General features: G+C 36.2%; 1 protein-coding gene across 1 annotated transcript in view; it reads right to left on the bottom strand.

Annotated features, from left to right (window-relative positions):
• Positions 1-17,245, bottom strand: part of VPS13B (vacuolar protein sorting 13 homolog B) — a 610,900-nt gene that overhangs the window by 314,076 nt on the left and 279,579 nt on the right. The window contains exons 24-25 of the mRNA XM_081111114.1: positions 14,896-15,116; positions 2,443-2,643 (exon numbers count right to left, since the gene is read on the bottom strand). Of these exons, the coding sequence (XP_080967240.1) occupies positions 2,443-2,643; positions 14,896-15,116 (422 nt within the window). The remainder of the gene's footprint in view (positions 1-2,442; positions 2,644-14,895; positions 15,117-17,245) is intronic.

Genomic DNA, 17,245 nt, shown 5'->3' with positions numbered 1-17,245 from the left:
AGGGATAATCTCTTAAGGCTTCACCAGACTGAAGAAATAGCATAGATGTTTTCTATAATGGACACCAAAGTGGGAGGGAGCAAGAAAGAAAAAAACCAACCTCTCTCTCCTCTCTTACTCCAATCTCCTGTTTGTAACACTCCCCAAAGGATTAGAAATGGCAAACAAACAAACAAACAAACAAACAAAACTGAGTAAGCTGGAATAAAAGGAAATTGAGGAAATGAATAGAAAGAAAATACAGAGAGCTAATGAGAGTAGAAGGGACAGGAAAAAAAAGTGGTTCAAAGACAAAAGGGTCTCCAGTTAAATAAGTTTGGAAACTCTACATCATTCAGTAAAGTTTACCTGTTTTCTTTACTGCGGGAGCTTTTGTATTCTATCATTATTAGGAATCTCTAAGAAAGAATTAACTGCTTTTACCCTGGAAGGGATATGGCCCGTTGACTTCATATGGGCACATTTCTAGATTCTACACCTATGCTTCATGGGGGAGGAGGGGCTGCAATCCCATTACTTAGGTCTTATGTTTCTTAAGATTTGGAATGAGCAGGGATAAAGAAGTTGCTTGCACAGGGGTCAAACAGATCTACTACACACGTTTTAAAGCCTCAAAGCAACTAAAGAAAAATGCCCTTTTAACTGAGTTTGGTCACCTTTACAAATTTGTAAGAAAATAGAAATTAACACTTCTTTACTTGACTCTTTTTCCCATTCTGTATTTTGCCAATAGCTTTGTTTCCAGAGGAAATTATACCTTTATACAAAAACAAAAACATAACTTCTATCTCCATCTATTATAGTATTTCTCAGAGATAAAAGTTCAGCCCTCCAGAGGGTGTTTTGAAAAAGTATTAGGGTGTTTTAGGTTGACTCAATGATTGAGTGTCACTACTGGCATTTAAGACTGTCACAGATACTCATGTAGCTGAAAATCCTGTTTATAATATTTGGACATAAAATTGAATTCTGTTTTAAATCTAAACAATATATTTCTTTGCATGTCTGCTTGATTTTACTATACACTAAGAGTTCTAAGGCAACTACTGAAATGAAAGGAAGACTAAACTTTGAAACTTTACTACGAGTTTGCCACTATATATTTTCAAAAATCATGCTACAAACAACAATACCATGGTATCTATATATATAAAAGCCCAGCGACCGGAACGGGGGAACAACTGGAATGACCGGTGGCCATGACGCGCACTGCAGCAGCTGACCTGCCTGATCCGGGCCCCAATCAGCCTCCCACCACCGGCTGGCCACCACCCCATCTCCCAGCTGGCCCTGCCCCTGATCGGCCCCCAACACCCCGATTGCGGGCAGGTCCAGCCAGCCAACTGCCTGTGGCCCCTCCCCCCCGCCAGCCCAGCTCGATGGGCCCCTATCAGGGCAGGCCTGCCAACCCGACCTGTGCAGGAATTCGTGCACTGGGCCTATAGTTTAATATAGACCTACACAAGTCTATTTGTACAAGTCAGATTCACAGTAATTATACGTATTTGATTATGTTGTTATGTCTTCTAATGTAGTCATGCCAGAGTATTTATATGTGAAAATACATATCATTGTACCTTAAGTTACTTTCCTTTTATTCTGTATATTTTACATAAATATTATATATTTTTGAGATCATATGTATATTTAGGTTATTTTTCATTTTCATTTCACGATAGTAAAGGAGGCACAATAAAATATTTGTTACCAAAAGGAGCACTCACTGGCATGTTGGGTGAGGTTAGGGTGTTAAAAATGAAAAATAAGGGGCCCCACTGGGTGGCTCAGTTATTTGGAGCTTCCTCCTGTGCACCAAAAGGTTCAAAAAGGTCGTGGGTTCAATTTCTGATTAGGGAAGAAGCCTAGATTGTGGTTCCGGTCTCCCGTAGGGGTGCATACTGGAGACAACTGATCAGTGTTTCCCTCTCACTCTCTTTCTCTCCCTTCCTCTTTCTCTAAAATCAACAAAAACATATCCTAGAGTGAGGATTAAAGAAAAAAGAAAGGCTTTTAAGATGATCCGAAGAAAGGAGAGGACTATGGTTCTGACAGAATTGAAAACCATCAATCTAAAGATAACAATACCACCCTGGTTCAAAAAGGGAGTAGAGGACAAGAGGGTACAGGAAGGGGAGCATGAGCCTCTTGTCACTAACCTTCTAAGTTTCCATGCTTCTGAGAAAGCATAACTTTACTGTCTCAGTTTCTACCATTTCACAGCACCCCCACTTCCTGCACTACCTCACTCCCTACTGAAACTGATTAAAATACTTGGACCTAAAAGGAACAGTAAATGCACAGCCACTGCTACCATCTCCTCAGGAGCCTCTGAACCTGCCAGCTTCCACAGAGGTGAGGTCATCTCCATTCTCATTCCTGACAGGGAACTCTGTGCTATATATCACCCTTCATTTGGTAACAGAATTCTTCAGAAACACTTACCTCAGTAGTAGTTCCAATGTCAGCAGATGGGCTGCATGTGCTGGTGTCTGGAGGAGCTGTGCCCACACTGCTTCTCACTGGGGAACTAGGAACAGGCCCAGCCATGGTCTCTGGATAGGCTGAAGCACTGAGGCTGCCTCTCTTCTGAATCTTATTCCACACTTTTCGCATAATGTCAGTTAGCTCATACAACAGCTGCACCTGAGCAGAAGAAAAGGGAAAACAGTCTTTCAACTTCCAGGCACAACTGACTTAATGTGAGAAAATTAAAACAAGTCCAGGAAAACAAGAATATGTATCAATGTATCACTGATCATGATCTATAATCTATGATAGGCAATTATTATATATTATCATGAATATTTTGTCACCACACTATGATCCTAATAAGAGATACAAAGAAAAAATTCAGATATAAAAATTTATAATTTTCAGCATTTTATCATGATTTGAATTTTAAACAGATATAATGATTTTAGTCACACTTGAAATCTGCCTCATTAGCAATTGGATATTTTATAAGCAATTTAGCATTTTCGTAGAAAAATAATGCTACTATGATAATAATGCTAATATAACAGGTTATTCCAGGACAGATTTCTTTTTACATATGAATGAAGCAAACATAAAGAAATGCCTCTTAACAGAATCAAGTTAGAAATCAAATGTATCTTAGTAAGTATGATTATTTGGTGTTTTATGAAATAATTAACATAAATGATCCCCACATTTAAATCCTATTTCTCAGGGGAATATATCTGAAACTGGACTTCTTGCCCAGCAAAATAATGTGAAAAAAATAATAGAACAGTAAAGGGAAAATGTTAAATATGAGACTTTTCTATAGATAAAGAACATAAATCATCCAACCTACTATTTCCCTAGGATTTGTCATTCCAATATTCAGAGAAAAAAATGTTTTAACTTGCACATTGTTTGACTAAGTTCTAAGATATTTACACAAGATTTCATAAATAAGCATTAATCATGGAATTTGTATGACAACATATTGCCATATACTGTATAAAATAAGCCCAGAGAAAAAATGCCAACACAATATATAAGCAAATCCACAGCTGGATACCATATTCTGCTTGCCATTAAAAAAAAAAAAAAGCAAAATTCTTATATTTATAAAAAGTTTCAGCCCCAGGACACATCCAGATGATAAAGCTGGCTTCTTATGTGGGCAGAACAGATGCATAAAAACACTGTTGTCAATCCTTATTTGATATAAAACAGTACTGGGTTACAGTTTTCTCCTTTTTGTGTGATGAAGTCTCAAATCTCAGGTTATAGCTCTTTTTGTTAAAAAAAAAAAAATCTAATGGCTAGAGATCTTACAAAAAACCTCTTAAAATTTTAGTTCAAATTCTTTTGTCCTTCATTATCATGAATAAGTTCTCTCTAAAAAGAAACAATCTATGGCAACCCAAATTTTTTAAATGATTATTTTCTTTTCCTTAAACAATTAGAACTGACAAATAAGGAAAGCATAAGCCAAAGAAAACAGGTTCTAAATATTTCTAAGGGCATAAGGTTTATTTACTTAAGGGATAGATGCGAGTTTATTGTCACTACTTCTGATTGTAACACTTACCATTAAATAATTGTATACGAATGTCACAAAGGATACTGTGTATTTAACATACCAAGCAAACTCTGGCACAAACTTTAAACCTATTTTTATTTTCAAAGGAGAGAGTTGCTATCACAGAGCTGAGACTCCCCAAAATCTCTTTAAAACGAGCACCATGAGAGGCAGCAGTATATGGGATATGTATGAAAATAATTAAATATCAATATCTGGAGTATCAAATAGTAACTCAATATCAAAAATGTAACATTTTATTGTTTAAAAATTAATTTCACATACAGATTCTCATTTCATCTATGATCAGTCAGAAAGGAGACAACTGGATTAGAGAGGCTGCCATAAGCCTCAAGGAGACCCATTCCTAATGGATAGACAGGATTTAGGTGGGTGCAGAAAGCCATTCCAGTCAAAAGAACAGCAAGAGCAAAAGCCAAGTGCAACAAATGATCATCATATGATGATGTAGGGGCAATAGAAAATCCTATTCAGTTAGGAAGAACTTGTCTTACAGGGTATTAGTAGAGTCTAATAGAAGAGTTGTCATAAAGGTAGAGAGGAAGAAGAAAAACCATGGATACACAATGTCAATGGAAACCACAGAGGAATGACACTTCAACAAGCAATTACTCATACTTTTTTTTAATCTTTATCATTGAGGGTATTACAGATGTCCCCCTTTTTTCTCCCAATTGCCCCCCTCCACCCAGGTCCTGACCCATCCCAAGGCTTTCACCACCCTATTGTCTGTGTCCATAGGTCATGCATACATGCATATAAGATCTTTGGTTAATCTCTTCCTGCCTCCCAGCCCTCCTTCCCTCGAAGATTTGTCAGTCTGTTCCATGTTTCCATGCCTCTGATTCCATTTTATTCATCAGTCTATTTTGTTCATTAGACTTCTTACTTATTTTGATTTTTAGATTCAATTGTTGATAGATATGTATTTATTGACATTTTCTTCTTCCTCCTCTTTCTCTTCTTAAAGGATACTCTTCAACATTTCATGTAAAACTGGTTTGGTGGTGGTGAACTCCTTTAGCTTTCTCTTATCTGGCCAGCTCTTTATCTGATCTTCAATTCTAAATGACAGCTTTGCTGCATAGAGTAATCTTGTTTGCAGGTCCTAGCTATTCATCACTTTGAATATTTCTTGCCACTCCCTGTGGCCTGCAAAGTTGATGTTGAAAAATCAGCTCACAGTCATATGGGCACTCCCTTGTAGGTAAGTGCTTTTCTCTTGCTGCTTTTAAGATTCTCTTTGTCTTTAACCCTTAGCATTTTAATTATTATGTGTCTTGGTGTGGACCTCTTTGGGTTCATCTTGTATGGGACTCTCTGTGCTTCCTGGACTTATAAGTCTATTTCTTCTACCAGGTAGGGAAAGTTTTCTGTCATTATTTCTTCAAGTATGTTTTCAATATCTTGCTCTCTCTCTTCTCCTTCTGTCACCCCAATAATGTGAATATTCGTATGCTTGATGTTATCCCAGAGGCTTCTTACACTATTTTCATATTTTTTGCATTGTTTTTTATTTTGCACTTATGACTGGATTTTTTTACTTCCTCATATTTCACATCGATTTTATTCTCAGAATCCTTTACTCTATTCTTGAATCCCTGTAAATTATTCTTTATTTCAATTCCTGCCTGGTCCTTTTTCATGTCTTGAAATTCTAAGATCCTTGTAAGTCTACTAAATCCCTTGAAGCTCTCATTAAGCTCCTTGAGCAACCTTATAATCATTATTTTGAACTCTATAGTTTGCTTGATTCCGTTTCTTTCCTTTTTGATATGTTTCTTTGTCTCTGCATTTTGGTTGCTTCCCTGTATGTGTTTCTATGTATTAGGTAGAGCTGCTGTGTTTGCGGGAATTAGTAGAGTGGCCTTGTGTAGTAGGTGTCCTGTAGAACCCAGTGGAATGAAATTTCAATAAGCAATTACTGATACGTTTTGAATAGTGCAGAGAGCTCTAAGTGAATATGAATTGAGAAAGACTATTTCATTTGGCATGCAGGTTGTTACTAATCATAAAACCTCAGCGTTAAGGTGGTGGTGGGTAGGAAGAGATCAAACAAAGAACTTGTATGCATAACCCATGGATACATAAAGTAGTGTGGTGAAGGCCTGGAGTGGGGATGGGCTAGAAGGGGTCAATGGGGGAAAAGGAGGACATATGTAATATTTTCAACAATAAATATTTTTTAAAATAATTTTTTTAGAAACTTAGTTTTGAAAGAAAAAATTTTTGCCAAAAATATAACCTTTTTCATATAGAGCATTACACTTACATATTATAGTTTCCCGTATCTAATTTTCTTTAAAATATAAAAATGAAAATCAGGGGATCAGAGAAATCACAAATGAGTAAGTGGTACAAGAATACAAATCCAGGTTTGTCTGAACTCATGAGTGTGTTCTTAGACAGTAATGCTTAATTCCATTATTCTGGTGAAAACTGAACATAGATTAAAGCAGTAAGACTATGAGTAAATGGACAGGAAACAAGAATAAAACCCATTCTTTCTCTAGTTCCACATACTTTTAAATCCAAAAATGCAAAGATAGTTTTGTTTCTAGGAATGCTACATAGGAAGAGAAAATAATAGCAATTTATTGGCAGAGGGAAAATTGAAATTATAGAGATTTCTATAGGCTTATTTAATTTTGGGATGAACACAAATTTTAAGGTCTGAGAGACTAGTGTCTAAAAAGATTGAAGGGAATTGTATAAGTTTGGTAAAACAGTTAAGATGAAGGGACTACTTGACAGGAATCATCCCTAGGAGGGGAAAAATCTGATTAATCAACTAAGTTATATATTTTCTGTGTCCAAGGCTCTTGAATGGCAATGAGTTCCAGGAACTGACACAGTAGTTTAGGTCTCCATAGTTGATATAAAGAACTACAACAATGTCTGATATAACAATGAGTTTTCTCTGGGCCTGCCCTATATATACAACCAACACTACTTTTTTAAGTATATAAATTACTTGAGGCCTCTGTGTCTTGGCAATAATGAACCAAATTAATTAATGTATAAGGGTCAACACGATGTCACTCTAATGGATAAATAAAAGAATAATATGTATTTAAGTAGGAATTATTTCTCTGAAATGGAATCAAGAAGCTTATCCACTGACTACAATCAAAAGTCCACAAAGCTTCTGATAATATATGCAAATGCTACTGTAAGGTATTTACATTGTTCTGGGGGGAAAGCTCATAGCTTTTACCAGATTTTCAAAGAAGTCCAGAGCACACACAAAAAAGACAAGTACTGTCTTTCACAAAAAACACAAAAAACAAAAGCAGATGAATTTATAAGCAACCATTAATGAGAAAAGTTTGCGTCATTAATCTTAAAAGAAAAAAATAGAAACATAAGAAAAATTTTAGGATCCTATATACATATGGATGTTTGTATTTTACAGATCCATAATACATTTATGTGAGGTAGGATACACAGAAAATAAAGACACATAGATATATTTCACTAAGAAAGATTAAACATTTTTTGGCAAAAGATTTTATAAAGTTTAAAGGCAAATAAGTGTATTATCAATATAGGGTTTGTATTTATAGAGTATAAGGGAAGATCTTCAAAATAAGAAATGTAACAGAAAAATTGGGTACAAGGTAAAAATTATCAATTTATAAAAGAGCAAATTCACTGGCCAATAAACATTCAAAAACTGCTCGATCTTATTAGTAATCAGGAAAATACAAATTAATGTAAACAATATGAATTGCCAGTTCACAAAAAAGCAAACTCAATGGCCAATAAACATTTGAAAAGATGCTCAAACATCTGGTTTCATTTCCCTTCAGCATGAGGACTTCCTTTAGGATTTCTTATAGTTCAGATCTACTGGTGATTGATTTTTTTATGGGAAAATATATTTAGACTTCATTCATAAAAGTTATATTTATTTAAAATTCTGGGTTGAAAAGATTTAAAATATTTTTTTCACAATTTAAAAATGTTGCTCTTCTGACTTGTGGTTTCTTAGGGCAAGTAAGCTAAAAATCAAATCTTGGTTCTTTTGTTTGTAATGTATCATTTTTCCCATGATACTTTCAAGATTGTTCATTATCTATGGCTTCTAAGAGTTGGATTATGAAATGTATAGAGGCATTGCCTTCCTCGTGTGTTTATCTTATTCATCTTTGTTTCCCTCATTTCTGGCTTACATGTAGAGCTCAATAAATATTCGTTGAATTCACTTGTGGGGAAAAAAATCAAATCATCATTTGTAATTTTGACAGAATCCAGAGGAGAGTCTGGAAGCATATGCTAAAGTAACCACTCGTGTTTACTGGAATCTCGTGTTTAATCATTAAAATTCTGATTAATCTGGCACACCAGGGTATAAAAAAGTATTAACTCCTTACTAAATCTTTGAGGATACACTGATTCTTCAAAGCTATACTCTGTGTCTTCTTATTCTTTCAGGAATACAACTTCATTCCACCAGGGATATTCAGATCAATTTATGAGAGGGGTCTCACATAACAGAATTGATCTAAACTAACAAAATGGCATTCATATAGTATAGAATTTACAAGTTTTAAACATAAATATCTCACTTAAATTTCCCCAAATCTTATGATCAATTTTGGTTCTAGCACATGGTTAATACTTTAACAGAAGTTGGTTTGTGAGGAATTATCAAGAAGATAGCCCGGCTGGCATGGCTCAGTGGTTCAACATCAACCTACCAACCAGGAGGTTATGGTTTGATTCCTGGTCAGGGCACATGCCCAGGTTGTGGGCTCCATCCCCAGTGTGGGCCATGCAGGAGGCAGCTGACTGATGATTCTATTTCATCATTAATGTTTCTCCCTCTCTCTCCCTCTCTGAAATCAATAAAAATATATTTTAAAAAAAAGATAAAGTGGAATTAATAAGAAGGATTATATTCTGCGTGAAAGGGATTCTCAAGGCATGAGCTTCATTCAGTCTTGGTTTAAGTCTCAAATAAAGGTCCTTGGTGTTTGAGGAGCAGCAGCAAGTATGCCCTGGGAGGCAGATTGCAGGAGAAAGTGACAGAGGAAGGAGACATTAGAAAATACCGGCCTAACATAAGCCCCTACTAGTATCTATGTGATGACTTTGCTTAGAAGTGGTTTATATTTAAGCAACAACAAAATCTAAGCTTAGTTCCAAACAAGGTAAATATCTAAAGAGGATATCCCAGAACTCTAGTTTTGAGCAATAGTATTACATTTAATAGGATTCCATACAAGTCACAACATTACTATCTCAAAAAAATAAAAAAATTAAAAAATATATATATATATACACATATATGTGTGTGTGTGTGTATATATATATATATATTAAAGATTAATAACAGTGGAGTTCTAGACTAAAACAATAGTGGTAACAGTATTTATTTTAAGCTAGGATGGCTATGGATAACCAGACCATGTAGAGTAGGATAATTCTCCCAAAGCTATATGATATTTCCTAAGTCCCTAAATTACAAGATCTCTGGGAGACAACTTCAAGTTACAGTTAGCTGCTGATCATACAGGGATTAAGCTACTACTACAGATAAATATGAATACTTTTTTAATATTATCTCTAAAAGTTTCTTCATATCCCTTTGTAATCTGTCCTTCTTATTAGTCCACTTTCCTATTACTCCCTCCTTCCCGCTCCATGCCCTGCCTCCAGATAACAAGGAATCTGCTTTCTGTCACAATAAAGTACTTTGAATATTCTAACATTTTATATAAGTGGAATTATTCAGTAAATACTCTTTTTGGTCTGGTTTCCTTCATTCAGCATAATAATTGTGATATCCATCCAAGATATTTCATTTTATCAATAATTCAGTGTTTTTATGGCTGAGTAGTATTGCATTGTACACAGAGGCCATATTTTAATTATTCACTTATTGATGAACATTTGGTTTGTGTTCATTTTTGTGCTACACAGACAAAGCTGCTAAATACCTCTGTGTACAAGTTTCTGGACATATATTTTTGTTTCTCTGTGAAACTACTTCAGGAGGAAAGGCTAGGTTGAATGGTAAGTGCATGTTGTTGGGGGTTTTTTTTGTGTGTGTGTTTTTCAGGAATTTTGAAGTTGTTTCCAAAGTTGTTATAATTTTTATATTCTTACCTGCAGTAGGAATGTAAAAGTATTCAAGTTGGTTCACAATACTCAGTCTTTTTTATTTTAGCCAATCTAAAAGATGCATATGGTATGTCTTCATGTTTTCTTTTTCCATGATGAATAATCATGTTGTGCATCTTTTCAACCTACCTACCTTACATGGTGAATGTCTGTTCAAATACCTTCCCCATTTTGTCTTCATCTTATTTTATTTATTATTATTTGTTTCAACTTATTGAGTAAAAAGGATTCTTTAAATATTCTATACAACAGTTTGATAAAAGTGTTGCAATTACATTCTCTACATGTGCTTTTTGCTATCTTACTATGTCTTTCAACAAGAAGACATTTAAACTTGATTATGCCCAATATCTTTGAGTCTCCCAGCAGCACATCTCTCCAGCAATCCTGTGTGGTTTTCAGGGTAGTGATCTTGGGCATCTCTGTTAGATTCATTTGTTGATGTTTCTTGGCACCAATGTAAATGCAAATGATCCCTTCTATTTTCCAATTGTTTGCTACATAAAAATTACAATTGATTTTTATATATAAATCTTGTCTCTTGCAACACTGATAAACATGTTTATTAGTTCTAGTAATAGCCTCTTAGAGTCCTCTGGGATTTTCTGTAAAACACAGTGTTGAGCAAAAGTAAGTTTGCAATTGTTTGTATAGAAAATAATACAATAATTAATAAATAATAATACAAGAATAAAATGTTTTCGCGACTCACAACGATAAACCTACTTTTATCCCATTCTGTATTTTGTCATATGCAACTAGCAAAAGTTTTACTTCTTTTCTTGTTTTTATGGCTTTGATTTCTTTTGCTTGGTTTATTGCAGTGGCTAAGAGGTTCAGTATGATACAGAACAGGGTTACAGTAAAAGCAGTTATCCTGGGCATTTTCCTGAACTCAGTGGAAAACAATTCAGTATTTTACAACTAAGTATTATATATGTTTTCTCATATATGTTCTTTATTGGTTTGAAAAGGTAATCTAATACTTGTAATTTACTGAGTTTTTTGTTTATCAGAAATAGGTGTTAAATTTCATCAAATGTTTTACATGTATCTATTGAGATTATCAGATAATTATTCTCCATTGTATGTATGTATGTATTTTTAGAGAGAAGGAAGGGAGAGAGACAGAGAAACATCTGTTTGTTGTTATACTTATTTATGCATTCACTGGTTGTTTCTTGTGTGTACCCTGAATGGGGACCAATCCCTCAACCTTGGTGTATCAGGATGACACTCTAACCAACTGAGCTAGGTGGTTAGGGCCACATTCAATAGCTTTTAAAAGATACATAGGGGTATGGTATTCAGATTTTCTATTTCTCCTTGTATCATTTTTATACAGTTCAATAAAAAATTTTATTTCACCTAAATTTTGCATGTGTCAGCATAGAGTTGTCCCTTTGTGTCTTACTATGCTTTTAATGTCTATAGAATCAGTGGTGATAACCTCCCCCTTCTTTCCTGATATTGGTGGTTTATATTGACTCTTTTTACTGTTTCACTCACTTCTGCTCTTTATTATTTTCATTATTTTCATTACTTTGGGTTTACCTTCTTATTTTCTTAGCTTCCTAAACTGAACTCTTAAGTGGATGATTTAAGCTCTTTCTTCCTTTCTAATATAAGTATTTAAAATTATGCTTTCCTGAAAACACTGCTTTAGCTGTATCCACTTTTTCATTACCATTCAATCAAAATACTTTCTAATTTCCAAGTGATTTTGTCTTTGATTCATAGATTATTTTAAACATGTTGTTTAATGTCCAGATAATTATTATTTCTAATATAATTTGACTATGGTTAGATAATATACTATATTTATCTTGATCCTCTTAAATAAGCATAATGAAACCATACTGTACACCTGAAAAAAAATGTGATTCCACAGTTGTTTGATATGGTGTTCTGTAAATGTCAATTAGATGAAGGTGAGTTCTTAGTATTCTTCATATTCCTTATATCTCCAATTATTTATTTGTTTTTATCTAGTGGCTTTATAAAATACTGAGAAAGATGTTATAAAAATGTCCTAATATGACTGTGGTAGTATATCTTTTTCATATCTTCTATATCTCCAATTACTTATTTTTCATCCAGTTGTTTTATAATCACTGACAGAAATTGTATAAAAAATGCCATACTATGATTGAATATTATGTTTCCATTAATTCTGTCCCTTTTTTGTTTCATACCCTTTCAACCTCTGTTAATATTCTTTTTATATGTCTATTTCATTTGAAAAATAAAAAAAGCAAGTCAAGCACTTTTACGCTCTTTGAATGGTATCTTTTTCCTATGCATTTATTTATATTCTATTTCTTTGTATTTCAAATATTTCTCTGCAGTAGTCTTGCTTTTCTCCCCCCTCTATAAATCTTTGCCTTTTAATGGGGGTAGCTGGATCAGGGTCAGCTTTTTCTGTAAAGGGTCAGACAGTAAACATTATAGGCCTTGTGAGCCATATTATCCTTTCCTGCTACTTACTTCTGCAGTTGTAGCATCACAGCAGCCTTGACAATGTGTAAAAAATGTTATCCCCAACTTTGCCTGGCAGACCTTAGTTGCAAACTCCTGGTGTAAACTTTTTTAGTGAAGAACTTTAACATTTAATGTGTTCATTGATTAAGTTGGTTCAGCCCCTACAAATTATTATTTTTTTGTTTCTATCCTGTTTTTGTAACTCTATTACCACTTCTTGACTTCATTAAATAGGAATATTTTTTAGTGTTTCATTTTATTTTATTATTTTTAAAGGATTAAAAAACAATTTTAGAGAGAGGAAGGGAGAAGGAGACACAGAGAGAGAAAAAATGAGAGCACAATATTGATCAGCTGCCTCTTGCACGTCCCCTATCAGGGATCGAGCCCCTAACCTGGGCATGTGCCTTTACTGGGAATTGAACCAGCAACCTTTTGGTGCACGGGACAACGCCCAACCAACTGAGCCACACTGGGCAGGGCAGTATTACATTTTAACTAATCTATTGGCTCTGGCTCCACCTGATTGTATTTTTGCACATTTTTCAACTTCAGTATTTTCTATGCTCCATGTTCAAGTTCAGTGATTCTTTCTTCTGTCATATGCAGGGCATATCTTAAAACAACAGGAATTTTTTGTTTCATAATTTTGGAGGGAAGAGTACCTAATCAAGGTTTAGTAGACCACCCTCCCTCTGAGACAGCAGAATTGATTTCTCTCTTCCTTGCTTCTGGTGGTAGCCAGCAATCCTTGAATTCTTTGTGCAGCTTAATTAATCCAATATTTGCACATGGCACTCTCCCCAGGTGTCTTTACATTGACTCTCCCCTGTGTGTGTCTTCATCCAAATTTCCCATTTTTATAAGGAAATCAATCACATTGGATTAGGGCTTACACTATGACCTCATTTTAACTTGATTATTTCTATAATGACCCTATTACCAGATAAGGTCTATATATATAAAAGACTAAGATGCAAAGTATCCCCTCAGGAGTTCGATCATTCGCTATGATGTGTGCTGACCACCAGGAGGCAGAGTGGAATGAAGGAAGGCCCTGGTCAGCAGCCAGAAGGTTCTGATAGTCCCTGATCACCAGCCAGGCCTAGGAACAGTACCTGTGCATGAATTTCGTGCACTGGGCCTCTACTACTAAAATAATGGGTGTTAGGAATTTAACATGTCTTTTGGGATGGACACAATTCATCCATAACAACTTATCTTCCTCTTGGAAATGTTTTTAAGCAAATATCAGCAATAGCATTCAGGGAATAATCTATGAAAGAGTAAGTCATTTCATAATTATTCTCTCCTATATCACTGTGGGTCATAATAGAATGTCAATTATTTGCATTTTAATAAGGCCATCACCAATATATAGCATGTCCAATGTTTACAACACGCACAAATGAAAACTAAACCAAACTGTATAATATACAGTACAGGGGTAGAGGATGGTATTAAAAAGGAGGCTTTATTAAAAAAACACAGAGTTATAGCTGAGCCCACTTTAAAAACATACTTTTAAAACTGGCTTAAAACAACTAATGCTGGGATAAACAGACTTTCAATACCAGATCTAGTAATACTCTAAAAAGTATTCGTTTAAAAATAATATTTCAAATAGAATTCAACACTGAAAATCTATATAAAAATATACTATAGTCTGCTTGAGGTAAAAAACAACAAATACAAATATTAAATTCTGTGCAATTAATGATTTGCACAAATCTAGGTGATTAAAATAGAAACCAAATTATAAAATTGTAGTATATAATATGTTTGGCCTATATCAACTAATGTTATGAGAATAACAAAATACCTTTTTAAAACAGTAAACAGTGCTTTTTAAAAAATGTATTATATATTGAGCAAAAGAAGTTCTGAATGGTAATCTGAGTGAAAATTACATTTGATCACTTCAACAGACTCCTCCAGTCTGATGGTAAAATAGTTCATCAGTATTTAAAAACTTTACATCTGCAACTGATTTTATTCCATCAGCCAAAAGATGCATTTATGCAGCCACCATTACATTTTTAAAGGAGTTTAAATTACAAAACTTGAGAGAGAGTCAAAGAAATTCTTAATCTAACCATTCTAATCTTGATGGCCTTGTTAAAAATAAATTTAGGATGCTTAATAGAAGAGAAACTCTGCAACAAAATGGATAACAATTGTTCTTAAATCACAATATTTTATATTTCTTTTCATAAATCAAATGTACCAACCTGGGGATTTGAGCATTTTATCTCAAGCGACTCTAGATCAACATGGAGGCAGACAACAAATGAATGTCTTGCATCAGGTGCTGTTGCGAGTAGTTTTTGAGATGTCACGGCTAGAGTAGAGGTACAACCCATAGGATCCACTAGGCAAAGTGTCACTTGTTTTCCAAAAAGGGTATATACGCTGAAATGATGCAAGCTAATAGTCCAAGGAAAAGCATCACCTGGTAAAGAAGCACACATACATAAATGTTGTTAATTGTCACTAGATAGTAAGTTGTCTATTATCTAAATTTGAATTATAAAACATTCAATAAGGCATAATTAATAAAGAATATAGTAGCCCAACCGGCATGGCTCAGTGGTTGAGAATCTACCTATGAACCAGGAGGTCATGGTTCGATTCTTGGTCAGGGCACATGCCTAGGTTGCAGGCTCAATCCCCAGCCTGGGACATGCAGGAGGCAGCCAATCAATGATTCTCTCTCATCAATGATGTTTCTCTCTCTCTCTCTCTCTCTCTCTCTTTTTCTCTCTCTTTCTCTTCCTCTCTGAAATCAATAAAAATATATTAAGAAAAAAAGAAAATAAACGGTAAAATGTTATCTAAAAAGTTAGTAATGTAGTATACCAGAGAGTAATATGGTCAACAATTTGCATGCTATATTATTATCGTCTAAAACTGTTTAATTTATATTTATTATAACATACTATTACATCATTAATTACATACATTATAAAACATACAGAAATAGAAATGAAGGAAATGAGATAGAAATATAAATAGAAGTTCAAACTTCGTCTTCCCTCATCCTAGTGGGTTATATTGTGCAACTGCTAGGGATGTACGCACTATACTTTAGAGACCACAGAGAGTGTGTTAAGTTAGAAAAATGCAATAATCTTTGCAGTGATTGAAGGTGATCAAAAATCTGGCTGTGGAATGAGAAAAGAACAGAATAAACAATATAATATGGTCTGTTGGACCACCTGGAACAGTATCATGTGAGTGCTTACTTAAAATACAGATTCTGGGTTACTACTTCAGATCTATTTAATCAGTATCTCTGGTGGTAAGACCCAAGATACATTTCAGTACCTTTCCTTGGTGATTCTCATGTATAATGTCATTTTTATGTAAAATACACTTGATAAAAGTATAAACATTCAGTGAGGGAGGAAGCCAAGCTTCCCCACCTGCCTTGCCAGCCTCTCAGCTGCACTCTAAGCAACATTGTAACAAATATAGAAGCTAAACAAAACCCTGGGCTTCAACCAGCAGGACCGCAACATTGTTTCAAATATAGAAGGTAAACAGAGGCCAGAAATCTGCTTTCAGCAGCAGAGGTCTCATAGCTGGAGCCGAGCCTCAGAGCTAAAGCTGGCCCAGAATAAAAAAAAGAAAAGAAAAAAAGGACAGGTTGGGAGCTTCAGTCATCCGGCAGCCTGAAAACAGCCCTCAGCCCCTCACCCAGACTGGCCAGGCACCCCAGTGGGGAGCCCCACACTAAAGGGGGTGTGACCAGATGCAAACAGCCATCATACCCTCACCCAGGCTGGCCAGGCACCCAAGCGGGACCCCCACCCTGAAGGGGGTGTGACCAGATGCAAACAGCCATCATACCCTCACCCAGGCTGGCCAGGCACCCCAGTGGGGAGCCCCACACTAAAGGGGGTGTGACCAGATGCAAACAGCCATCATACCCTCACCCAGGCTGGCCAGGCACCCAAGCGGGACCCCCACCCTGAAGGGGGTGTGACCAGATGCAAACAGCCATCATACCCTCACCCAGGCTGGCCAGGCACCCAAGCGGGACCCCCACCCTGATCCAGGACACCCTTTAGGGAAAACCAGCCGGCCCCCACCCGTGCACCAGGCTTCTATCCTATATAGTAAAAAGGTAATATGCCTCCCAGCACCGGGATCAGCGGAGCAGCGAGGCCTCCCAGCACTGGGATCAGCGTGACAGGGGGCAGCGACCAAACCCCTTGATTATCCTGCGGCTCTGTGTGTGACAGGGTGCGGGGCCATAAGCTCCCTATCGCCCTGCTCTGTTCATGACAGGGGGGAGCTCTTCAACCCCCTGATGGGCCCTGCTCTGTGCGTGACAGGGGGGAGCTCCCCAAGCCCCTGATCGCCCTGCGGCTCTGTGTATGACAGGGTGCAGCGACCCAACCCCCTGATCGGCCCTGCTCTGTGTGTGACAGGGGGGAGCTCCCCAAACCCCTGATCGCCCTGTGGCTCTGTGTGTGACAGGGTGCGGCGCCCCAACCCCCACCCCCCATTGGCCCTGCCCTGAGTGTGACAGTGGCGGTGCCCCAACCCCCTGATCTGCCCTGTTCTGTGTGACAG

This window comes from Myotis nattereri (assembly GCF_964212035.1).
Source record: "Myotis nattereri genome assembly, chromosome: 17".
Lineage (NCBI taxonomy): Eukaryota > Metazoa > Chordata > Mammalia > Chiroptera > Vespertilionidae > Myotis > Myotis nattereri.
This window is presented reverse-complemented; position numbering and strand designations above follow the sequence as displayed.